Source organism: Phaethon aethereus (genome assembly GCF_964289735.1).
Source record: "Phaethon aethereus genome assembly, chromosome: 10".
NCBI lineage: Eukaryota > Metazoa > Chordata > Aves > Phaethontiformes > Phaethontidae > Phaethon > Phaethon aethereus.
In genome coordinates this window covers 7,334,826-7,359,191 of record NC_138586.1, presented here as the reverse complement: position 1 = coordinate 7,359,191, position 24,366 = coordinate 7,334,826, and the positions used below count along the sequence as shown (strand labels likewise).

Sequence of the window (24,366 nt, the reverse complement as noted above, 5' to 3'; positions counted from 1 at the left end):
TTCCAGGAAAACAGCAGTGTAAAAAAAGAAAAATCTAAACAGCCAGAGAAGGCTGCAGCATTTCCAGAGCCCCTGCCAAGGGACGGGTGGGACAAAGCAGGGAGTCAGCTGCTTGCCTGCGAATGCCAGGATCCCTGATGAGACGTCTCGGGACAGGGGAAGCTCATCCTGCTGGGAAGGCAGCCCTGGGGTGTGGAAGCATCGCCCACACATCAGCCTGCAAACCAAATCCTGTGCTGCTATCCTGCACTCTCTGTCCCACTGCCTGGACAGTCCCGGAGCGAGGTCGGATACAGCAACCCACGCCCCAAGCCTCCAGGGCTGCAGGACAGGGTGACGGGAGCAGCAGTGGTGACCAGAGCAGGGAGCTGCTCCCTGCAGCGGATACACAAGGTCGCGTGTGAATCACGCAGGCTTCCGGGCAGACAAAACACCCTGTAAGCCACCTCTCGTTTCGGCCTCCCTCCTTCTGTAGGGTGAAAGGTATTCACATGAGGCCAAGACTATTGTTTAAACGCATCCTGAACCTGTTAATCATTGCCTACTTTAAATCAATCTAATGTGTTGTTTCCAGCAGGAGTGACTTTAACTGTCAGAGAGGCCAGGAGAAGTGCATAAGAGACGCAGGCAAATTTTTAAGATGGAACATGCTTTTATACTCCACCTCATGCCAGCTACACAGGGCCAGCAAAGGCAACTTTGAATTCACACGTTGAGGTTTTCCTTTTGGAAGGAGACGATCTGAACTGGTAAGGCATATTTCCCCAGGTAGGAGTTGCCCATCCGAACACCTACAACTTCGTGTTTAAAGCACAAAACACCCAGCCACTAACACAGTGTCTCAAACATGAAATCTGCACACCAGAAATGACATTCAGCCAACTGTCCCCGCACTGCGTAACCCCACTGACACAGTATGACATTAAAGCCTGCCAGGGAAGAGGAGGATGGAGGAGAGAGGAATGACTGTCTCAGCTAAAAGAAACACGACCTTAACACTGATGGAGTGACATGAGATGGTAAAAGACTGACGATATTGATAAAGTGCTTTGCTGTGTTAAATATGACGAGAGCTAGGGAGCAGTGCTACTTTGAAGGGAAAAATGACAGAAGAGAGGATTTCTGAATCTCCTGGGAGTTTCTGCCTCACACAAAGGCAACTTTCTGCTGGGTCTAAGACGTAAATGGTGCCAACTGCTTCTTGTAAGGACAGGCGTCCAGATGGAGCAGATGGTCTGATGAAAAGGACAAGTAGTCTGTGCTTGTTCCAGCTGACAGCACTGGAATCTTCTCCAAAAAGCAGAAACGATGAATGGGGATTAAAGGAGGCAGAATTACCGTGGAAAAAGCAGCGGTGTATGCAAACCAAGTGAGAGGCATCCTTGGCAGGGAGATTATTTCCTGATGTCAGGCTTATAGGCACACATGTGATTTGATCTCCAGAACTGTACTTAAGGATTATGCAACTCTGCAGTGGTCTGCTCTCCCAAAGCAGGGCTGACAAAGCGCTGTGGGGAGGACAGGGCAGGGAAGGCGACCTTTACTGTTAGAGTTCTGCACCAGGAAGCTCTTGACAGCTACTGAAAAGCTGTAGCGTTGTGCCTGTCATGGGATGGATGTCTACTGTTAAGTCTGATGATTTTCAGAGATGTGAAAAAAGATGGCAAGAGACACCACACCACTCAGGCTCTGGACACGCAGCAACCCTACACCAGTGCCTGGAAGGCACCATCCACTCAAACCCAACAGCCTGCCAGGCTAGAGACGCTGTGCTGGGCTTCCCACACCTCCCCTCAGGCTCCTGAGACATGCTCCCTGCTCCAACTGCACAAGCACATGGCATCTTCAGTGCTCTACGGAAACGGTTCATCAAATCCCTCACTGACAGAGCAGTGGCACCACCTGCAAAAACACAGCTGGGACAAGTGCCACTCTCCTCCCTTCAGCGAGTCCACAGAGATCCTCTGCTCTGGGAGCAGACCGCCCTCCCTGCGTTGCCTGCGCAGGACATTGCTCAAACTCTCTGGGGCTCTCCAGCTGGTGACCAGGCAGAGCCTGTGCCAAAAGACAGCAAGCACCAGTGCTGCAAGGAGTGATCGTGCCATCGGTATTGCAAAGCGACATGTCACGCTGTGCAGGCAAGCAGCACAAGGGCTACCCAACATCAGTTATGCTGGGCGAGATGGAAATGAGGTGAGGTGAGCAGTGGAGGTGAGGGGCTACCATACCTGTCTCTGACATTGGCCAGCACCTAAGATGAAGAAACAGAAGCAGCTGGGCCCACAGCAAATGCTTCTTCCTTTGGGAAGCTCCCAGCTTCCCAAACCAAAATGGGTTTCTCTGTGCTGAATGCACCTTCATGGCTTCTTCCTTCCACAGAAATTTTGGCATCCTAAGCATCCCGCAGCAGTAAGAAGACTTATACACCACAAAAGCCGCACGTCCTTTTTTGTGCCTGGTAATTTAATTTACTTTTCCCTAGTAGATGTTAAGTGAAAGAACAAACAACTGCTTGCTGGCCCCCTTCTCCACATTACTCAGGATTTAAGAGGTCCCCATTATATCATCCTCAGTCGACTCTGTGGGAGGACAGAGGAGCCCTCGGAGTATTTCCCTGTTCCTTTGAACAGCATGGAGCAGCTTTCACGAGAGCGCCCTTTCATGAGAAAGCAACACCTGTCCTTCACAAGATTAACAACCATGGCTCCATGTATCAAATAATTCAATATTAAATAAAATGTATACGTGTGCACAGCCTTTCATGTGAAGAAATGGGAGCTAATCCAATGTAGCAGGTTTTTGAGAGAAGCCCTGAGGCAGATCAGCCTGATAAGGCCACCTCTCATGGAGAGAGGAGAAAATAGTTCTTTTCATCTGACAGGCGTACGAAGACGCTGCACAATGCACCCCTCGCAAGGCAAAGGCTGGGCTGTGGAGACAAGAGGAGCAACATGGGCTGGCAAAAGATGCTGAAGTGCTTCAGAGGACTACCCAGCCACAAAACAGCCGTTTCTCATTGCACTGAATAGGCTGATTAGAACAAATCCCCTGCAAACCCCGGGAGAGAGGAAGGGAGAAACTCCTGTTTATAATGGGATATTAGTCTAATGCAACTATAATCTACCCTCACCAAAACTGAGGAAGTTTACATGAAAAACTGTAGGCCTATTCTTCCTCTTTCTTTCCCCCATCTCACTGAGAAATGCAGTCAGCACAGAAGGTATCAGCCATTAAATACTTCTCTAGCCTTCGCACTGGACTAAGAGACAAGTAACATTTTATCATGGAAGCTTTAGGAAGAAAATAGTTGTGCTGAGGAATAAAGTATCACAGAAACAAACCGCAAACCCTAACTTCTTATGAGAGGTTTGCTCATTTATTCTATCTTTGGCTCTAGTCTCAAAGGGGAGACAGCTTTCAGCATGAGAAGAGCTAAAAATTGCTCCACTCTGTACATGCTGCTGAGAGTCATTTCTGAAGCTTTCCTTGGCTCCTCCACCAGGAGTTGGAGGAATTGGTGGCTCAGATCCAGTATGGCACAGAGCAAAATTGTCATTGGATTTTTCCTCCAACAGATGCCACACAGAGCTGAAAAATGAGGGGCAATAAAGTGCTTTTCTATCATGCTTAGTGGCCTGACTATAGGATCGTTTCATCTATTTGTTTTTTTGTTGGTTCCAATCCTCATTTGGTCCCTGTTCTTTCAATTTTTCACCCCAAACTCCTGCTGTACAAGTGAGACTCAACAGAATAAATGACAGATGGACTCTGGGACTTTTTGTTTTCTTTCTCCAGGATGTTTAAGAGTTTAACTTTGTTACCACAAGTTAACAAAGGCACCAAACAACTCTTCAAAGACATTTTAAAGCCTGACCTCCTCAACTCAAGATTTGTAGATCTTTTTATAATGAAGCTTCTTAAATTTTTCTATTAAAAAAATTTTATTTAAAATTTTTTTTTTATTTTTTTCTATATTTTTCTTCTTTATTTCAAGATTGAAGTAAAGAATGTATAACTAATTATATTATTAGTTATTAATACTTAATTACTAGTGTGCATTGTTTCTGGTGAGTCCTTGTTACTCAGATCAACAAGCAATTAATGCATTCCATTTCTGTCCTGCAAGAGGAAAGCAGAGGCATTCAACTCCTCTCCACACATCAAAGTGAACATATAACCACAGGAGGCATCCACTGCTACACCTATAACTTGTAGAAAAAATGACAGCAGCTCTGTAAGTGCAAAAGGAAATACTCTAAGACTTCAATCTTTGGGACAAGAGTTTCACTAGGTCATATCACATTCACGCACTGTGGAAATCACCTAGCAACTCAGCCTGACAGTGACCTCCACTTGTCAGCTAAGTTTATCATCTCACAGGAATGCCATTGTCAGGGAGAGTTTTCTTCTCAGCTCCATTTAACAGGGCTAAGCTCCCCTCTCATCTCAGACTTAACTCTGTCCTGGGCAAACACCAGATCCATACTGTGAGCTGGATCTCTCACAGGCAGCGACAGACAACCTTTGTGCAGGCACAGAGCTAACATAAGTCCCCAGGAGGTATCCACAGCTGCAGCTCTCCCCTCTGTCATGCCAGGCACTGCTGGAAGCATCTGCAGACAGGGCTTACTCTGAGCAGCCATGGCCACACAATAACCTCCTGCTCCCAGAGGCAGGGCATCAGTAAACCAAACTAATTGTCCTATCAGACAATTAATTCCCTATTATAAATCTCCTTATCCACCCCACCAAACTACTGTACCAAAGCCATACAAGATTTTACTTCTGTTACCTAGGAGTACTTCTGAGGCAGGCATTTGGGATTCTAACCCTGGGGAAGTCCTGTGAGACAGGCAGACACTGCAGGGACAGACACCAAGTCCTACTGCAGCGCCAGGCCCCAGCTGAGATCCATAACACATGGCAGCTTGGATAATTGTCTGACCAGCTAAGGCTTGGCCAGACACTATTTTAATTCAAGTATGCACAGAAGGGAGGAGAAAAAAAATAGCTTTTAGTGATTTAAGAGGAGCATGACTGGTATTTTGTTAAAAGAATTATAATAATTCAATACCTAACCAAACAAGACCTCAAAACAAAGTTCTCTGGCATGAGTACCTATTGTCTTTTAAAAACATGAAATTCGAACATACTAGGAAAATAAAGACCATAATAAAAGCCTGGGATTTTGGGCATTTCTATGGTTCACCTTGGTAGAAAGCCATACTGCATAACCCAGCAGGGATTTCCCAGGGCACCAGTAAATCTTATGATCGAAAATAGCAACAGTTGGGGAAATTTAAATCAAAGCTACGTTGTTAGTGCTGTCACCTACAAGCTACATCCAGCTGCAGAGAAGCAGCAAGAGAACTTCCCAAAATGGAAATACTCACCCACACACAGGATGTTGAAACAAAACCCATGATTAACTGACTTATTAACCAGCTGGTCAGGCAAACTGTCAAATCCTACGTGTCCGGAAAGTGGGACAGTACGACAGCCTTCACCCTGAAATACAATGAAATAGTTGTGTCATTTTCAAGCAAAATACACTTTTCTATAGAAACCCTTAAGACCTCCCAAGTCGAATCAACTGCACAGTCCAAGCAGAGATTTGCATGTATACAGTAAATTGTGTCAGCATGCTTCCCTCTTCTTCAAAACAAATCCAGACGGCACAGACAGAACATTTCATTTGCCACACATTAGAAGGTAGCCCTGTCAGAAAAATATTAAACTGTGCAAAACACATACCCAAACACAGCTGCTGAAACAAAAAGGCAGCAAAATATTTGTTTCTTGAGGAATTATGTAGACACTCAAGTCTCACCTTATACTGAAAACAAAAAGCATCTCCTGTGCAAACGAATGTATTAATGATGACTCCTCCTATAAGCCTATTACAATTCACTTAATGGGAATTGTAACTCACATGTAATTCACATTCACAGCTGCAATTATAGAAACTAGCTAGAAACGGTTAGGAAAACCGTACCTACACCTAGTAATTGAACAACCCAAACACACTGCCTCTGCAAAGCTCAAGTGCTGCAGTACAGAAACAGCAGAGACTACAGTCTTCAAGCTGTCAAACACAGCAGTATCTTCCACTTTGTTGCGAAGAGGAAAATCCCAGCCTGCAAACAGGAATCTGCCCAAATCTACGAAATGGCCATTAGCACCAGAAAATCAGGGATCACTGAAGGAAGCTGCAGGGAAGATGCCTGCATGAGCAGGTGGCCAGACCATGCAAGGTAGCAGGTCTTCTCCAGTTCCGAGTGTTGCTATCTGAGCTTTGGAGCCTATCTTTCAAAGCTAGCAACTGAACAGGACAAAAAAGCTGAGAAAAAGTGTCCAGAACTGAGCTGCTTATAACCACACAGCCCCGTCAGAAGGAAGCCTGCCCAAGGGCTTGGGAGTGGAGGTACCCAAACCTGTCTGCTGGGGGGCATGGGCCGCTCCCTGCCCAGCCACCCAAATGACTTCACAAGAAGTTGCTCCCGTGCCCTACTCTCTCTTGTGCCCAACACCACAAAACCCAGTCTCCCCGGTCAGGCGTCCTCCTCCTGCCTGGGAAGCTTCAGCTCCTGCTCACGCTGTGCTCCACAGCCAGCACAGCCGCTTGCTTCTGTTCAGAAGTGGTTCAGAAGTTTTCACCTGGCCATTGCACAAACCGGCACAAGCAGACAGTGATAAACTACATGCAGAGGCTCAACCTCAGATATGGCATCATGCAAAATGGAGAGTCAGTGCTAAGCTGGCGTATTTGTGTGTACTAGAAAGTTCCCCTCCGGCCCCCGAGAAAGGAATTTCCTTCTCTGGAGCAAAGGCTTTTCTTAACAATGTATTTTAGTGTCAAATACAGACAATTCCCCTCTGGCCTTTCAGGGACATCATCAGTTTGCAAGAAATACTACAGCCAAAAGGCAAGAGTTTATAGGGCAGAATTTTTAACAACTTCTTTCAGAATCATGTTTTCACATATCTTGAAAGCCTGTTTACAGGGACAGGCATACTGGTTTTCTCTCTTCTGTTAATAGCACTGGTATTTTAGGCTAGTAAAACATCCCCAAGGACTGCAATCACTGCAGTAGCCTGTCAGAGTGTGATTACTTGCCTTGTTACTGTTTGGCTGGTGTGAGTTTTTTTTCCCAAATGTGAGGCTCCAAATACACTTCAGCCATTAACCATATTTACCACTCTGTGATGTGTAAATATGTTTCCCCTTAGCCATATTTTGTGTATTAGTCTGACTCTTCCTGCCAAGATGTTCACCAAATATGGCGCTTCATTAATTCCTGAGCACCTTGCCTCCAAACAACATGTTCATCAGGAAGGCACTCAAGCTCCCCAGCAGATTCTGGTTTTGCCTCGAGGATGCAGCTCTGAGGCCCAATAAGTCACAAACAAACAGCTAAAGCAGAAGACAGGGAGACCATCAGGCACACAGATTTTGTGATGACACACCTAAACTCTCCAAACCTGCTTTCACCAAAACAAAAACCCAGCACTGGGGTATCTCATGGCAGTGTTTGATCTGCAGCGAGAGCACCACGGCCCCAGTGAAGAACAGATAGGTGGACAGAGACCACAAAGGCATGAGGGAAAACCACAGGCAGACTCTTCCTGGGGAAGGAGAAATATCAAGTGGATTTTTAATACTCAGCCTTAAAACTGCACCATTGGAAGACTGTTTGAACACTCCTCTTCCCAGGAAGCGTGGGCGGGAGTGTAGGCTCTCATTAGGAACAAATCTTCTCCTCATCCCTAAATATAAGTGTGATCCAGATGGAACGAAATAAACAGTAGAAGTTAAGCCACTCTCAGCTGAGAGGAGGCATTTACCGTCGCACAGAATTCAGCCTGCAAGTCATTTCCTGTAGCCTCTTTTTCTAGTCACCTGTGGTTTTATAATGCAGTTAAACCACACTTTACATCTGCTGCAGGCCAGGAAACAAGTGCTGCAAAATCTCATTTCCAGTCACAGCAGCTGAGCCTTCACGTGAAGTACACAGCCACGAGGTATACTGTGCTACTCTGGCTAAAAATCCACAGCCTGCTCAGCCAAAGCATCGAGAGACCAGATGTGGTAAAAAAAACTGTAAGTAATAATGTTTTAAGGTCAGACTGGTTTTGACACACATCAGAAAGTTGTCAGCATTTACCAAACCTGCAAAGAGAAAAGAAACATTTTCTATCTGATCCACCAAGAAACCGTGCAAGTCACCAGCCTTCACGCACCAAGTGGTGTCTCTGTATCCAGAACGCTGCTATATATAAACAGCATCATCATAAACAACATATGAACACAGCAATTAGTCACCCTGCCTGTACATTGAACGTAGATTTGGATTACCTTGTTCAAAACTGAAGGAGAGTATGTTAAGCTTATAAGTTTTTTGCTGAAAAAGTGTTCAAGAGCTACCTTCCATTATTTGTCTTCAAAACCAGTATTTCTGGTCAAAGTTAAAATGTATAAAGAGGTACCAACAAGGTAAGCAAGGTTTATTGCCTATTGCCTGTGTGAAGGCTTTTTCCATGAGCATCAGTGCGCACTGGATGGCCGAGAGTCCATCCATACTCTCTATTTTAAAGTCAGCATCTTCTTGGAAGGAAGACAAAGATGGGATCTCTGGGAAGCCAGTGTGAACACTGGCACCACACCAAGATACCAGATGCCTTTTTTTTCCTCGTATACAGAGTGCTGCCTTCTCGCCCCCCCCCGCCCCAGGATAGAATGGTCTGTAGTTGCTTGGGAGGAAGAAAAGTGTGTTTGCCACAAACAAGATTAAAAGAAAAAGAGCAACACACTATCTTGCTGCATTGCCAGGTGGGGCTATTGCAGGGTGAAAATACGGAATAGACACTTGGAGAGGTTATATTTTTTTTTTTTTCCTCTGTCTTTGGAGGATTTACACACCTTTTGTTAGGGCTTCTCCATGCCAAACCAATGTGGGCTATTCTAATTCTTACGGAGAACTATCAGAAATATATGGAAAATACAAAGACGTTATAACAAATGACCCCAAGCCTGAAAGCACTGCACATTAAATATTAGTTTACATAAAATGGGCAAGACTTAGACTCCAGGTGTTTGAATCACTCCAGGGTCCTCGGGATGAAAAAATGATTAGAGGAAAATCTTGCTGAATGTGCATCTCTGCCTTGATCTGCTTTACTTGACAAGTAGGTACAGCGCTGTCAGCTCCCGACGTCCTTGGAGCCCCAACAGGCCATTACTGTGTTGTGGAGATAAAGCAGAGCATCCTCTCCAAGACACGCAATGGTGCTGCTCATTGCAAATGTCAACGCTCCATATTCAAGACAATTTCTGGTGGCCTGGACTAAAAGAACAATGAAAAAGGTCACCATGGCAAAGGAAAAGCCTCCACTTTTTCGATATTCAGGTGATATTCAGGCAGAGCACAGCAAATAAAGAATGCTACAGCTCTTCACCCCAAGGGACCCAGCGTCCAAATGAGGCCCGCACAGCAAGAAAATGCTTCCAAAGACTGCAGTGCTCTTCTGCATCTAATTGAAAAAAGTGTTTCTGTTTAGCACACTGACAGCTGACATTTACTACTTCCGACACAATTTTCCACCTCTCCCCAGATGAGAATCACTTCAAACTCTGAGGCCCCGGAGACTCCCTTCGGAGGATTTCCAAACAGCCACAACAAACACAAGAGCACCATCCCTCAATGAAAACAAATCAAGCAATGCTCACAGAGCTCCACCACCACTGCCGATGCCCACAGCAGCCACTCCCCTGCCCCTCTGCCACCCCATAAAGCCATGACCCAGGGGGTTAACTCCTATACCTGAGACAACTCTTGCAAAGGTCAAATAGCAAAGCAAGGCAGAACGTGAATTCAGGTTTCCACATCCCAATTTTTCAGATCACCTTTAAGCTAGAACAACATCAGATCCCTTGTCATGACCTCAGCGTTATGGCATCCACTTAGCCAGGCTGCGTTTGGCTCTGATTAAACAGCAAATTAGAGCAACACTTGTACCAATTACTTCTCAGTTGTACAAATGTGTAATTCTCTTATGCAATGAGAGAATTATCCAGCAGACAGTATAAACATCCTCCACAAGATAAATGCAAAGCAGGAATGTAAAGTGTAGAAAAAGACTTTGTATTTCTTTTCCTTGCTTGGCTGATAACAAATTGTCAGGACACGTATAAAAGAAAAACAACAGAAAAGAGGGAGAGAAATAGTTCTGAATCAGCCACCACAGAAAGCAAGAAACGTCTCACCAAAGCTCCTGACCACTGACCACCTTCTTCAGGCGCATTGCATCATTCAGCCATTCAACATTCACAAATGGTCAAGTACTTCCGAAATCTCAAATTCTAACAGCTCTTAAGATTACGTTTCTTTATGCCCCTGCCAAACGGCTGCAGAAATGCCATGCTGTTTGGATACGTTCCCAGGAGAAGTCTCCTCCAGCAATTAAAAAATACATATCTGTTTCAGCAGTCTTAATGATTTTTCTGACCTGTCCTGCTGAGACTGAGACCAGCAAGCGGGTCCTCTGCACCCATCCTCCACCCACGGGGAACATGGACACATCCCCTGTGGGTCTCAGTGTTTAAATCCTGCACCCTCCAGCCAGAACAGGAGAGGGGCTTCAGCTCGGTGGTGATGGGGCCGCCCTGTCTGCCCGAGGAGGAGGGGGTTTCACTGACCATCTCCACAATAAATGTGGGTTTAGATCAAAGGTTTGCTGGGACAGAGGCAGGGTGGTGACCCCACATACCCCGCTCCAGCTCTCGCACATGTTTAACCCCATCGGCACACACAGAGCAGCCCTCTGCATCACCAGGACATTACAGCTGACTGCTCCATGAACCATGGTCATGACCGGATGCTCAAGACCTGAGCTGACAAGCTGTCTGTCTGGACAAAGACATTTTCAATTTGCAGCACACTAATTTGATGTTAATTAGACAGGGCTCTGAGCAACCTGAGAGCTTGAAGATGTTAAAAATGTCCCTGCTCGTTGCAGGGGAGTTGGACTAGATGACCTTTAAGGGTCCCTTCCAACCTTCCAATCCAAACTATTCTATGATTCTATGCCCATCTCACAGCTAGCTTCCCCTTTCGCTTCTGAAGAGAGGCTGTGCCATATCATAATTCATTCCAGGCCACTAGCAGATGTATGAAACTCCTGTACATTATCTTAGGAAAGCCCAAAGCTCAATTTTCTTTAACAGAGAGGGGAGCAAGTGAGTCACTTTACATACTTTGGCAGTCACATACAAGGCAATGGGTAGATCCAGGAGGAACTAACATCACAAACTGGCAAGGAACAGCTACATCTACCCGTTCAACAAGACAATGTCCAAGCTAAAACCCACTGCTTTGAAGACGAAAAGGCAAGCGTTCATCTCAAATATTATTTCTGTACTAACGCACAGACACGAAAGTTGGAAGCCCATCCCATCACAGACAAAACGCTTCCTCATGCAAACGCATTACAGATGCCTCCTTAGCACTTCAACAAACGCAGAGGTGGCTCAACTCCCTCTGCTCCTCTTCTGAATAATTCTCCACAGGCACACAGCCAGCTTTGGGCCGCGCCAGGAAGGCAGGCAAGCGGCGGCAGGTGGGCAGCCGGGGACACCGCAGGGGGACCCTCAGGGACAAGGCACAGCGGGGACGTGGGGCCGATGTTTGGCGTGGGCTCCCACGGCTCCTCCACGGCACGCGGTGCCGGACTGATCACCTTCCCCGCATCACACACTCCCGAGCGCGGGATGACAGCGTCTTTGGGAGGAGAATGGCATCCCTGGAGAGAGGGGGATGCCAAGGAGCGCTTCGCCCACCACCCAGGGTAAGGGTGCAGGGTGAGGCCTCCCCACCACGGCAGTCCGGCCAGCCCCGGATTGCACTGCGGGTCCCTCTGCGTTCGCGGCTCAGGGACGGGTAGGGCAGGACCCCCGGGCCCGCCCCGGTGCGGGCAGCCCAAGGTCGTCAGGGAGGGCTGCAGCCCCGTAGCCAGCGCGGGGGACACCCAAACCTTCCCTCCCTCAGGAAACTGCAGCTCCCCTCATAGGGGCTGCCAAACCCCGATGCTCCGGGAGGCCGCCACCGCCCCGGGACGAGCCCCGGAGCCCGCGGGAGGCCCCAGGCCCGTGCCCCCGCAGCCCGTGCCCCATCCGGTGCAACCTGACCCGCCCCGGCCCGCCGCCCCGACCCCACCAGGCGCTCCCGCCCGCCGCCGGCCATGCCCAGCCCCGCACCCACCTGCCGCGCCACTTCGGCCGCCGCCATCGCTGCGAGCCCGCCACAGGGCCCGCCCCACCCGGGCGGGCGGCTCCGGGCGCGCCCACCGCGACGCCGCGCTGGGGAGGGGGGGACGACGCGCCGCGCCCCCAGCCCCGCCCCTCTCCCCCGCGCCTCCGCCCCCTCGCCCCGCCCCGCCGCCACCGCCCTCTCCTCTCACGGGTCGGCCTGGCCGGTCCCGTCACCGCCTCCCCTCCGGGAGGCGCGGAGCTGCCGGTCGCTCTTATGCCCACCCCCCCCGCGGCCGCCTGCGATGGTGCAGCCCGGGCTGCGGGCGGGGCCGCGGCCACAGTGCGGCGGGGCGCGCAGCACGGTGGGCTAAGGGGCCTGGAGTGGCGGGGGCTGGGCGCACGGCTCCCCACCGGCGGCCCCGCAGCCCCCAGGCCCCTACCAGGCGCGGCGGGCCTCTGCCCACCACCGCGGCCTCCCCCGGTCCCGGCCCGCTCCCAGCACGGTGACGGGTTCCCCCGTACTGACTCCCCAGGGCAGGCCCGGTGGCCCCTCCAGTAACACGGGCTGCGCACCTGGCCAAGGCCAGGGCAGAGTAGTGCAGCACTGAGGCTGGACTGGGGTTTATGGTTTGGGTCTAAGGGTCTGAGGGCTCCCAGCCTCATAAATCACTTGCTATTTAAAATAAAATGTCTATGTGCTTTGCGCACTCCTTGAGGTCCGTTGGGACTGTTGGCGCTTGCCTGGAAACCCCAGTGATGGTGGCTGCGCCAGTTTCTCTTCCAGCGGTGGTACAGCCCCTTCACTGGCCCCTCTCAGCCCTTTGGCGCAGCCTCAGCTCCCCAGCCTGGCAGGCAGGGTCTGGGTAAGCCCAGCTGCTGCTTTGAGGGTGTAGCTGGTGCCGCTTGGGCTTCCCTTCATTTGATGCCAGCACATGCATCAAACAAAGGCTGAGAGAAAGGAAGCTCAGTCCTTACCCCAAGCAAATAACTCTCCCAGCCCCTGAAACCCCCAAGTAAAGCCCCCGAGGTTGGTACCCTGTTTTTAGCGTGGTTAGAGCTCACCAGTGCAACCAGTCCGTAATGCAGGCATGACCAGGGCGGCCCTAGATGAGCACTTTGCTTTGCACCACCAGTGCCCTCGTTCCCCCCAAGCGGCACCTTGTTTCCCTCCTTGTTTTCTCCAGCTGCCACTCAACAAGTGTTTTAAACCATCCCCAGGATCCCGTGGCTGTGTGGGCCAAGCCCTCTGCCTCCCTGAGCCCGCAGAAGCCACCAATAGCCAGTGACAAAAACAGGCAGTGCCAGAAAGGGAGCAAGGGGACAATTATGTTTTCACCACCAGTCATTTAGGCTTTATGGGATGACACCGGCTCCCCACGCATCCCAGAAAAACTGGGCCAGGTGGTCGGAGAAAGGCAAAACTTCCCCGAGGGCTGATGAGCTGCACTGGGCAGGTTAGAGCAAGGCTAAAGCTTAGGGAAGGTGAAGAAAAAGCATTGAAAGGGCTGGCATGGCTTTTAGCTGCTGGGCTACCTGCAAAACCACCGAGTGACAGTTCAGCCATGCTATGGGTGTCTGAGGAGTCACAGATAAGAAAGGCCTTGGGAGAAACAGGACTTAGGGCTTTTGGGGCAGAGGAATTTGTCCTGATTACTAACAAATTTAGAGTACAAATTGCTGGTGGCTGCAGCTGCCAACAGTGCAGTCTTGCTGGGAAGTGAAATGCAGCAAGAGGGGAAGGCCAAAATGCCACTGGGCTGAAACTGGATGGCAAAGGATCCAAAACACTGCCCTGGGCTGGGTCTCCCTTACAGCATAGAGACACACTGGCTACCAGGAAAGCAGCCCCGTGGGGCAGTGAGCTCAGCCTTCCTGAGCACAGCACCAAGGAGAAGCATTGCAATGGTGGGGGGCAACTGGGGGTGGGCTGTAAGGCAGATGCCTCAGTGGCACTGGGGAGCCCGGGGGTGCAGCAAGGCACCTGGGGCTTTGGGGTGTCCCCAGGACCACTGTTATGGATTTACGCACACTGGCCACTGTAAGAGGGGCCGACCCTAGGCTCCTGCTGAGAACACCCAGCCCAAGCAAAGGTTTCCAATTAATCTTTTATTAGTTCTTAGGTTACAGCTCGAGCTGGGTGCCTCCAGAGGGGGACCTCTACCCCAATTCACACCTCTCCCTTATACCCGATCCCCAAGTCCGATCCCAAATCCAATCACTTAATTCTGGTCGGCGGCCTCTTGGTTTCTTACCGGGTTTCACTGTCGCTGGGCTGGCCGCCTTCTGAAGTTACTTCATTCTCTTGGAATTGTCTCCTCGGGCCTCCTTCGTTCGGCCCGAACCTGCTGAGTCCAGGGAGTTCGTTGTTAGCGGCGTTAGCTTTATCAAAAGGTTACGCTTGGTCTGCTCCTGCGGCCTAAGGCTGCGGCTGCGAATGCTAGGCCACTAATGCCGAACGAGGCTGTTCAGAGAGAAGAACACCGTCTCTGTAACACCAGCACTGGGATGCCCAGGACCCCTCCGCCTCCACCCGCCCCACGGTGCCGCACGCTCCCTGCAGCCCCAGCACGCGTGCCCGCGCTCCCTCTGTGACGCCGCAGGCGAGCGGGCCCGGGGTGGCAGACAGCCTATGGCTGCGGCTGTGCCTGGAGCCGGCAGCAGCCGCAGCCTGACCAAAGGTCACCTGCACCGCCCCAGCAGTGCGGCAGCGCCACGGATCTGCCGCCATGCCTGGCGTGCCCTCCCGCCGTGCAGAGTTGGTTCCTCCTTTGCCTAACGCCGGGGCAGGAAGCGTGGGGTGAGAGCTGGGGAGTGCGAGCTGCGCCCTGCGGGGAGCAGGCTGCCAGCCAGCCCCGCAGGAGGCACCGCCATGGCCCGTCGGGAGCGGCAGCGGGAGCAGGGCTTGGCGGAGCAGAGGGTAGCTGGCATCACCCAGACGTTTGCCTGCCTGGAAGCCACCCAGCCCCAAGCGGGGAGCCTAGCCCGCAGCTCCCATCTCTGGCCGGCCGCTGCGGGGAGCAGGGAGCGGTTCCACCCGCTGCAGAAGATGGACACCAACAGGAGCATCAGCCGGGGCAGCCAGGGCCTGGGGAGCTGGGGTAGGACTGCGGGCAGGCTCTCCATCGGCCCTGGCAGTACCCGGAGGAAAGAGTTGAAGGAAATCCTCCTGCAGAGCAACAGCCCTGGCAGCACCATGCGGTTTGCCACCGCTCAGAAAACATCCAGCCGCAGCAGTCTCCTTGCAGGGCTGCACCAAGAGCAGAAGCCCGAGCAGAGCCCTGAGGTGCTGTCCCTTGCCCTGGATCCCCTGGAGCACGAGTGGCTGCTGACGGTGGCCCAGGGCGACGCAGACAACATCATCAGGCTGCTGGACCTGGATCCCAGCCTGCTGACCAGGAAAGACTTTGTGACGGGTTTCACCGCTCTCCACTGGCTTGCCAAGCACGGCCACCATGAGAGCTTCATCCAGGTCATCTCCCATGCCCAGAAGAAGGGCTATCCTGTCGATGTGAACATCCCCACGGCCAGTGGTGGGCTCACCCCCTTGCACCTGGCTGCCCTGCAGGGACACGAGCTGCTCATCAAAGTGCTGGTGGGAGCTTACGGGGCGGATGCCAGCTGCAGAGACCACAACGGGCGCAAGGCTTGGCAGTACCTGAGGGCAGACACCTCCAGGGAGCTGAAGGAGCTGGCAGGGGCCTTGGAGGAGGACTTGGTCCAGCTGCGCTCTCACAACACCAACAACAACTGTAAGTCATCCAGAGAGGCCAGGGCAGGGCGGGACTGTGTGGATTCCGGGGCCAAGGGGAAAGCCCAGCACTCCTGGAACCTGTCGACCCTCCGGGACTTTGTCAGACAGGCGTTCACTTTCTTCCAAGAGCGCTGAAGCTCCCCTGGCCCATTTGCCTGCACACACAGGCTGAATAGCAGCCAGACGAGCCTGCAGGGAGCTGGGAAATTGGCAAGGGCCGGCGCTGGAAATTCTGGCCAAGCGGGAATTAACCCCCTCCACAGAGGCACCGCAGGCACCCCGGGTCTCGCGTGGTCTTTTGGGGCTCTGCCGGTGTGAGCTGTGTGGGGCAACGATGGCCATCGGGAGCACTGCCTGGGGACAGCCCTTCCAAAAAACCTCCCATCACCAGTGGGGGTTTTGCTCCCTTGCCCCTGCTGATGGGAACTCCTTGCTGCAGCCCAGCAGAGCCCCACGGTGGGGTCTCACGCGACAGCCCTGCTGTGGGGAGCTGCTTCTCTGACACCCCGTGTGCCTCGGGGGGGATGCTGACCCACCATGGGAGGTGGTATCCCGTGCTAGGTGCTGGGGGTGGATGTTTGGGCTGCCCGTCCTGGGCTGCCAGCAGACTTCGCGTGTGACCGTAGGTTGGTCTCAGTGACTCTGTTCTCCCACCTGTAAAATGAGGCTGTCGGCACTGCCCTGGCTGCCAGCAACGCTGTGAGGTTGGACTAGTCATGGTGCCTCGGCTGCCTGGACAGAGACACTGGCAGAATGTAATTAAATGTTTCACAACCATACTCTGAGATGCCAGAGGCCTGGGACTGGGCTGACAATGGAAAAGCAACTATGGCTTCAGAAACAATCCCCCTCACTTTTTTACATACGCTTCTCTGCCGGCAGGGAGAGCGGGTACAGACAAGCAGACCATGCCACCGAGCTGCAAACGCTTTCCAGCTCCCTGTGAGATCCCTGGATCTCCGCCACATGCGCCTCCTCTGGGTTGCTGTTTGTTCATGTCAGATAAAGCTGTTTCTCAGTAAAGTAAGAGCTGGAGTGCCTGGTTTGCCAGAGGAGGCTGGGTCCAGAGAAGTCTTTCAAAGTGCAGGACAAGTCCCCCTGGCAGCCCTTCCCTGGGGACCCCCATCCAGGCGAGCCTGAGGTGCTCAGCCCCACTGGGGATGGAGGCCAGAGTGGAGGAGGGATGCCCAGCAAGGGCGGCATGCAGTGGCTCCCGCAGGGACTGAAGTCCAGGAGCAGCTCTGGAAAGATGACTCATTGCTCAAAGCCATGGAAAAGGTATGAAGTCTGTGAGATTATCTTTGTTGCTACTGAGGTCACGCTCAAAAATGAAACTCTTGAGAAACATCCCCACAGCAGCATAACCCCACGTGTATGTACTGGTACCTGCATTAAAAGGGCAAAGTTTCTGCTTGCCTGTTTGTGTTTTGTTCACCAAACAGAGCTCCGCCCAGCTGATTTAAATTTGCTTTTCACATCCTCTAAGGCCAGGGCTGCTTCAAAATATCTTCAGAAAAACAACTGCCCCTTCCTCTTTTTCATCAGCACGAAACCATTCCTACCCCTTTAAATAGCAATCCCATTTGAGAAGTGACTCTCAGACAGCAACTGGGGAGTTTCTGTTCCCCATCGCAGAGTGGCAGCCGTCGCTTTGGGGGACAGTCACAGTTTCTTTCCAGCTGCCTTTCTGGAGGTCTGCAGAGGTGACCCAGGGATTCGAGATGATCTCTGGCCTGGCTGTGTGGGTGAATTTGCACCTTACTGCAGAAAAGATACGTGGGTAACTCCCTTGGGGGAAGTTGAGCCTGTGGGTTTCACAGACCCTGAGAAAACCCCATTTATATTCAGATTGTGCTCTGAAATGCTGCTCAGACACTGGAATAACCCAGTCTGCAGTGGATGATACATGGAAGAACAGCCTGCAGATGAGCAGATAGTGATCCAGTGACTGGATAGTACTCAGTTCAGGTGACTGAGTGAACACACAGATGTGTCATCTTTTTAATCACAGACTAATCACACATGTCAGCAGCAGAGACATACAAAACCCACTGGGAATGAATTTTATGCCTGATCTACACTGGTTTTGCAATGCTTTAACTCTAATGGATTAAAGACTATGGCAAGATAGCTCCTTCCAGAGCTTCTCTGGCCACATCCATGCCAAGGGACAGCAGGCTGGCTTCTAACGAGTCTTGTCACACCAGCACAAACTCCATGAACTGATGTCAAAACATCTGCAATCTTTAGTTCTGGTAACCAAAATACTGTTGGTAAGACAGGTGGGTGCATGTCTGACAAAATATTTTTTGACCTTAGTCCTCTGTCACACTTTTGCAGCAGTGTGCTGTTGGGGAGAGGGTGTGGGACCGCTCTTACACCCTCCTCTGAGTAAGGCACAGAGTAAACAGCGGAATTAGTGAGAATTTCCTTGAAGGAGCCGTTTCCTTGGCATTTGTACCTGCAGCTTAGTCACACTCCACCAGGAAACCTGAACTTCAGTGTTCCATTTGAAAGCAAAATTTAACTGCAAATGCTACACTTAATACAACTAAATGATTTTTAGTACTCGCCTCCCCTTGACAGCTAACCAAACTCCCCTAAAGGCAGCTTCCCCCCCCATCTTTTAGTCGTGGGTTTGAAGATGTATTCTGCTCTGAGGCAAATTAGGCAGGCACTTCAGAAGGAGCAAGACCAGAGCCCTGCTTCTCTGGGTGGTTTTACAACACACTCATCAACGCCACCCCCTGCCTTGCCAGCCCTGCAAAGGTTCCTCTCCACAGAGCAAAAAAAGCATCTTCTTCAAATCGCAGCACCCTTTCTGCTGCTGTATGTTGTGTTTGCCCCAAACACCATGCCACCTCCAGTGACCCAGCCCTCTGTCTCACACGGTTTATTTTCATACCTACAGAGGGGCAGTCGGTTTGGAAATACAGACATGTTTAAAAAATATTCCTCAAGTATACAATCAGATCTAACTTTGCTTCTCACTCAGGAAACAAAAGCATATCCACTAAAATTAATGGACTAGAGTATCCAAATTATTTAGATTTTTTCTTTAAAGCTTCTGTTGATGTCTTGGTTATCGTGTGTTAGCCCAGTTCTGCAGAGATCCCTGATCCCCGCTGCAACTCTCACAGGGAAGGAGAGGGCAAAGAGAGCTGCCACAGGGATAACAGAAATCCTTCAAAATCCAGAAGTATTTGCATTGGTTAAGGTTTTGCAGAAGACTGATTTTAATCCAATTTTAATTTGTACTAAATTTACTTTGTGCTATCCCTTAATGTCCAATGTGAAAAGCAGATTGAAATGGGGAAAAATAATAGAAGGAGTTATTTGCCAAAGCAGATCCTTGGTAGAAGCTGCTTCCATCTAATAAAAATAGCATTATGTTCCCACAAATGCCGTGGAGCAAACTGTCTCTTTCTATTCTCAAGTCCATAAAACTACTTTTTTGCTTCTCAGGCAGGTCCTCATAGACAGAATTAAAGAGGAACTCTGCGAGCAGCTTTGCCTGCCAGCAGTGGTGATGGGGAGAGGCAGGGGATGGCTTGCAGGGCTCCAAGGCTGATCTTCGACACTCAGCAGTGCTGTTATTTCCTAAACACTTGCTTCAAAGGGAAGAGCACGTAAGAGATTTAAAAAACATTGGGGTAAAAGCATTTGCAGCACCTGCTGAAACATCTCTGGCAATGCTGTTTGCGGCTTTCCTGTTGCAGTGACTTTACACTTCCCCCTGATAAAGTAGAAACTAGACTCTTACCAGACAGGAAAAGAAGCTAGAAGATACCTCTCAGGTGTCCTGAGGCTGGTAAAAATCCTAGCCTTGCTCTCCTGTGCTCACAGAAACTTCCAGCATACCTTAGGAGGGAGAGACTGTTACGAGCTCTGAGCGAGGCATATATTTGTTATGCATTTACGTGTGCTTGGCATACGCTGCTGCCCAGTACTATTTGCTATAAATTATAATGCGAAGGAGAGAAATCTATTTACGTTCAACATGAAAAACAGCAACAGAGGTGTGGCAGCCTGAAGCTTCCTCAGGAACTGGACCGCAATGGCAGGATGAACCCAGAAAAAAGCACTGGAGCACTTCACAGCCCTCAGCCTCAGGGTGGGCTTTGCTGTGGCCAAATCTGAGAACAGGCTCGCACCTTCAGTTATTTCCTGCTGCCCAGCTAACCTAGCTCTGCACCGCAGAAGGGAAGGGAGCAGCCACCACACAGGACTCAGGGCTGAGCCACAGCCTCCTCCTCCAGTTCCCTGGGGTAAACAGATGATGTTTCACAGACCCCAGCGAATGCCAGCGTTGGGGAGCTGAAGTGCCAACTACTCTGAGTGGTTTAATCCCTTCTTTCCCCCCCCCTTTTTTAAATCGCTGCTAACTCTTCCTTTGAGCAACATCTTGAGTTACTACCCTTCTGCCGAGAATGTTTTAAATTAAGCTGCACCTGTGACTGGCATCAAGACCAATTTCATCAAGCCAACACGCAGCTCCGAACAAAACTCCAAAGGTTATTACATATTCTAGGGAACATGTAGACATTATGTACTACAGTCTGTAACAGAGTACTGCATTTTGTAGGAGATAAATCTATCCACTGCCCTTGCTGTACTCTTCCCTTCCCTCCTCCTTTCCTACCTAAATGAAACTTTCTTTCATCTGATTGTTCCACTGCACCCACTCCCCAGCCAGAATCTTAACACCAGGCTCCAATGGCTGCCCTGCCCCATGTCCTGCTCGAGGGCAGCTCCTGGTGCTGCAGGGGCCAGACCCACACGGGGTAAGGAGCTGCCGTCCTTGGCTGACCGCAGGCATGAATCTCACGAGGAGCCATGTACAGCTAACAAGGGCAGGTTTCAGGGGCAGCCTTGCTGCTACACTGCTCAGGAGCAGGATGGCTAGTCTTGATATTCGAGTACCGCTGATTGTTCTCAGTTCTGCAGTCTCACTCCCTGAGCAAGTATTTGTAAAGTACTTCTGGGCACGTCACATTTCAGCATTTGCCCAGTACCATAGTGCTGTCACTCGCACTGTTCAACACTTGCAGTTCGGACACACTCTACCATTAACTCAAAAATGTTCTCTGACTGACCAACAGGTCTATCTACACTTCACTACATGGTCTCTCCTGGATGTTCAAAAGGATCATGTGGGAGGTAATGGTGGAGTCAGGAAATCTGCAGCTGTGACAGAAGCCAGCCATAGGGATATGCATTCAACGTGAAGCATAATGTAAAAGAAGGTGGTAACTAGAGATTGATGTCTTTTAGCATAAGGTTTTCTTGGTTTGGACCCCCCTCAACTAGCAGAGCACACCTCAAACAGGACGCCACTTTACCCCAGAGGACCATTCTCAGTGCGCTTTGCTTTCCAGGCCCATAAAATGCATCCATTTGCTATACAAGTACATCTTTAGCAAATTCTGACAATGCTACTTTTCTTAGTAAGATTTCATAAATCTACCAGAAATGTAATCCAGAGTCTTCCCCGGGGTTAACTAGTATGAGGCTGACACTCCAGAATTACTGTAGCCATGGTGGCCTATGGATCATAAAGTGAATTCTGCCTTTTTCAAACATGCCTCTGAAAGACTTTTTTTAAAGAACTATTTCAGTTTGCCTAATAAAGTATTTTCTTCAAATTAACTCTTCTAAAATCAGTTCTGATTTTTACCCCTTTTCTTTAAAAAATTTCTTAATGCTTTGCTCCCAAAGGTTTACAGTAAGTGAGAAGGAAGACACAGCCCACTATCGGAAGAAAGCGGTCAAGGTTTCTTACACTAAGTGAGATTATATTCACAGTAATGTTAGTTTTTATTCTCTGTTACTATCCCCCCATGTATATATATGAAATTAATCTCAACCAAGTCATTCAGGTCCACATTTATTAGTAAGCCTGTACACTGTCAATACTCATGATGATGCCTGAAAGAAAGAACGCTAATAGGACAGAGTCTTCATGTTTCAGATGCAAATTAGTTCAAGATTTTCCCAGTTAACATCAATAACCCAAACTAGCTTATAAAAAAAACAAACATTGAGGATTGCAGTCCAACATTACAGAAGGAATCACTTGGGGGTCGCCGAACAGCGTATGGGGCATATCAATCTGACGCAGGAAGACAAGTGTTATTAGAGTTCCCAGGAGACAGTCTCTCTTACAAGCCCAGTTTGGTCCTTCTCCAGTGTCTCCTTTTGGAGTTGTACCTAAGACAAAAGCAGTGTAAATGAGCAAAGTGCAAACACACATTTGAGGATCTAGGAGAACTGAAACCACCTTTAATTAGATCAACAGTAAAGGACAGAAATTATTTTTACGCGCTATAGTGGAAAACTGCCAACAATAACCAGCTGTGTACTTACCTTTTAGAATTTCTATCTCTGTTTACTTTCTTCATTCACTAACCAACTAGCACGTTACTGCAACACAATCTAAACTTCAAAGAAATAGAGACGCCTGCAGAGGTGCATCAGCGCTGGTGTATGAATATCCTACCTCCTCTTTTGGAGACGAGACCCGTGATCTTGTATTGACCGTCCACTGCTAATGAAAACTACCTCTTGAATGTAGTTCACAGTCTAGCACAAAATTTTTGTTCAAAATAAGACAGCAGAGCAGCATATGGAAAAGGCCCTTTTCCAGGAAAGTATATTCATTTATGAGTATGTATTTGTACATGTTAAGAACAAACGGTTTCACCATCACATAGGTGAAACCAAAGACAGCATTAACAGAGTTACTCTCAGCAGGAAAATGGCAGTACTCCCACAGAATGAAGCACTGTAATTGCAGCCTGCTTTAGCACACAGTTTGGATAAAACTGGTGACCAAGGTACTGAAGTGCCACAAAACAAAAAATCATGGTTTTGCCCACAATAAAGTATTCCAAAGTACTGAAATTTAGCTAAAACAGAACCCCTAAGTCAGTATCTGGAAGAATACAGTCTGGGGCACACAACACCCATTTTTCCTAAGAAGAAACAAGTTAGGCGAAGTAACAGGAACAGAACTTGGCAATTCTGTGCCATTACACTGCCTGAGCCAGTGAGTGCTACTGTCACTCTCCTCACTACTTTGGACAAAAAACAACCTGGAAGAAAGAATCCTGTTCTAAATAAGTGAGTGTATGAGATAAAAAGCTAGCTACACAGCATGAGTGACCAAACTATATTGGTTGAAGCTTTTAAACCAGGGGATTCCACTTCTGCTGCGTCACATTTACCTAGTATTCTACAGTACTCTCTCATTGCACTTTCCTAAACAAAATACTTGAAAGCAAACACTACAGGCAAACACAAAGTGTTGCAAATTAATTCTGCAATCATGTGCCAAGAATCTTATACTACCAATTTTATCTCCATACACCAAATGAGCCCTTTGCTCCCTTAAGCACAATCTTCTGTATCTTGGAACACCCACACTCAGTATAGTACTGTTCCTTGAAAATGCAGGAAACCCAGAGGAACAGGTATAAGAGAGGGGAAAAGTGTGGGGAAGGGGAACATCAGAAGTGGAGAAGCTACCAGGATACAGATTCTGGAATAAGTTATCCACATGCACAGTTCACGCTTTCACTTTACACGAGCCATCACTAACACCTGTGGATACTTGCAGACCATTGGAATGAACTGAACTGCTACAGCGGGAAATGGCCTAAAAGCCCTCAAAACACAACGGGCCAACAGTATCCGGTGGAGTTGTCTCTCTGAACTAGCACGCTGGTATGGTACTCACGGCCACAAAACGGCATTTTTGCTTGCACAAACGCTTTTACATAATCAGCTTCTAACTTCAGTCCACACTGAACAGGCAGCCTGATTTAGAGGCTGGAGGCTGCAGTTCCTCACAGGACAACTGCTGGTTTTATTACCTGATCTTATTGCCCGTTTTCATGCGGATCCATTGTGGGATAGGCCGGTTCTGCTTCTGCTTTTTGGCAAGGAAGCGTTTGATCTTGAACGTCTTGTGAGACGACTGGAAGAAAGAGCAGTCGTTAGTGCCACACGACAGCCCCGCGCAGCCCCGGCCTCACAGCCGGCGGAGGGCAGCTCCACCGGGTCGGAGCCGGCCCCACACCACAGGAGCTCAGCCGCGCCAGCACGGGCGGGAGGCCCCGCCGCCCCGCGCGGTGAGGCGGCCGGTGGGCCGCAAGGCCTCGGCTAGCCGGGGACAAAAAAGTCGCACCCGGGGCCCTCCCGCCCCGCCGCCCTGCCCCGCCCCCGCGCGCGGCCTGCCTGCCGGGAATCCCACGCCAGCCCGCGGCGGCAAGCGGGCTCGCGGCGTCGCGGCACAGCGGCGGATGGCGGCCGATGGTCTCACCATGGCGCGGAGCTGTCTGGCGTCCCAGCGATGGCGGCGGCGGAA

General features: G+C 49.9%; 3 protein-coding genes across 3 annotated transcripts in view; 1 reads left to right on the top strand and 2 right to left on the bottom strand.

The window, feature by feature from the left end:
• SEPTIN6 (septin 6) overlaps nt 1-12,284 on the bottom strand; it is a gene marked incomplete at both ends in the record, with an annotated part of 29,594 nt that extends 17,310 nt beyond the window's left edge. The window contains 2 exons of the mRNA XM_082004037.1: nt 5,394-5,508; nt 12,258-12,284. Coding sequence (XP_081860163.1) covers nt 5,394-5,508; nt 12,258-12,284 — 142 coding nt within the window. The remainder of the gene's footprint in view (nt 1-5,393; nt 5,509-12,257) is intronic.
• Nucleotides 12,285-15,116: 2,832 nt separating this feature from the next.
• Nucleotides 15,117-16,133, top strand: SOWAHD (sosondowah ankyrin repeat domain family member D; the record flags this gene model as incomplete). The annotated part of the gene is made up of 1 exon (XM_082004226.1): nt 15,117-16,133. One exon carries the CDS (start codon nt 15,117-15,119, stop codon nt 16,131-16,133), a length of 1,017 nt encoding a protein of 338 aa, XP_081860352.1.
• A 5,736-nt stretch (nt 16,134-21,869) lies between these two features.
• RPL39 (ribosomal protein L39) lies at nt 21,870-24,347 on the bottom strand. Its single transcript, XM_082004070.1, has 3 exons — nt 24,322-24,347; nt 23,873-23,976; nt 21,870-22,208 (listed from the first exon to the last, which is right to left on the bottom strand). The coding sequence occupies exons 1-3, from the start codon at nt 24,322-24,324 to the stop codon at nt 22,160-22,162; spliced, it is 156 nt and encodes a 51-aa protein (XP_081860196.1). The 5' UTR covers nt 24,325-24,347; the 3' UTR covers nt 21,870-22,159.
• Between the last annotated feature and the right edge of the window lie 19 nt (nt 24,348-24,366).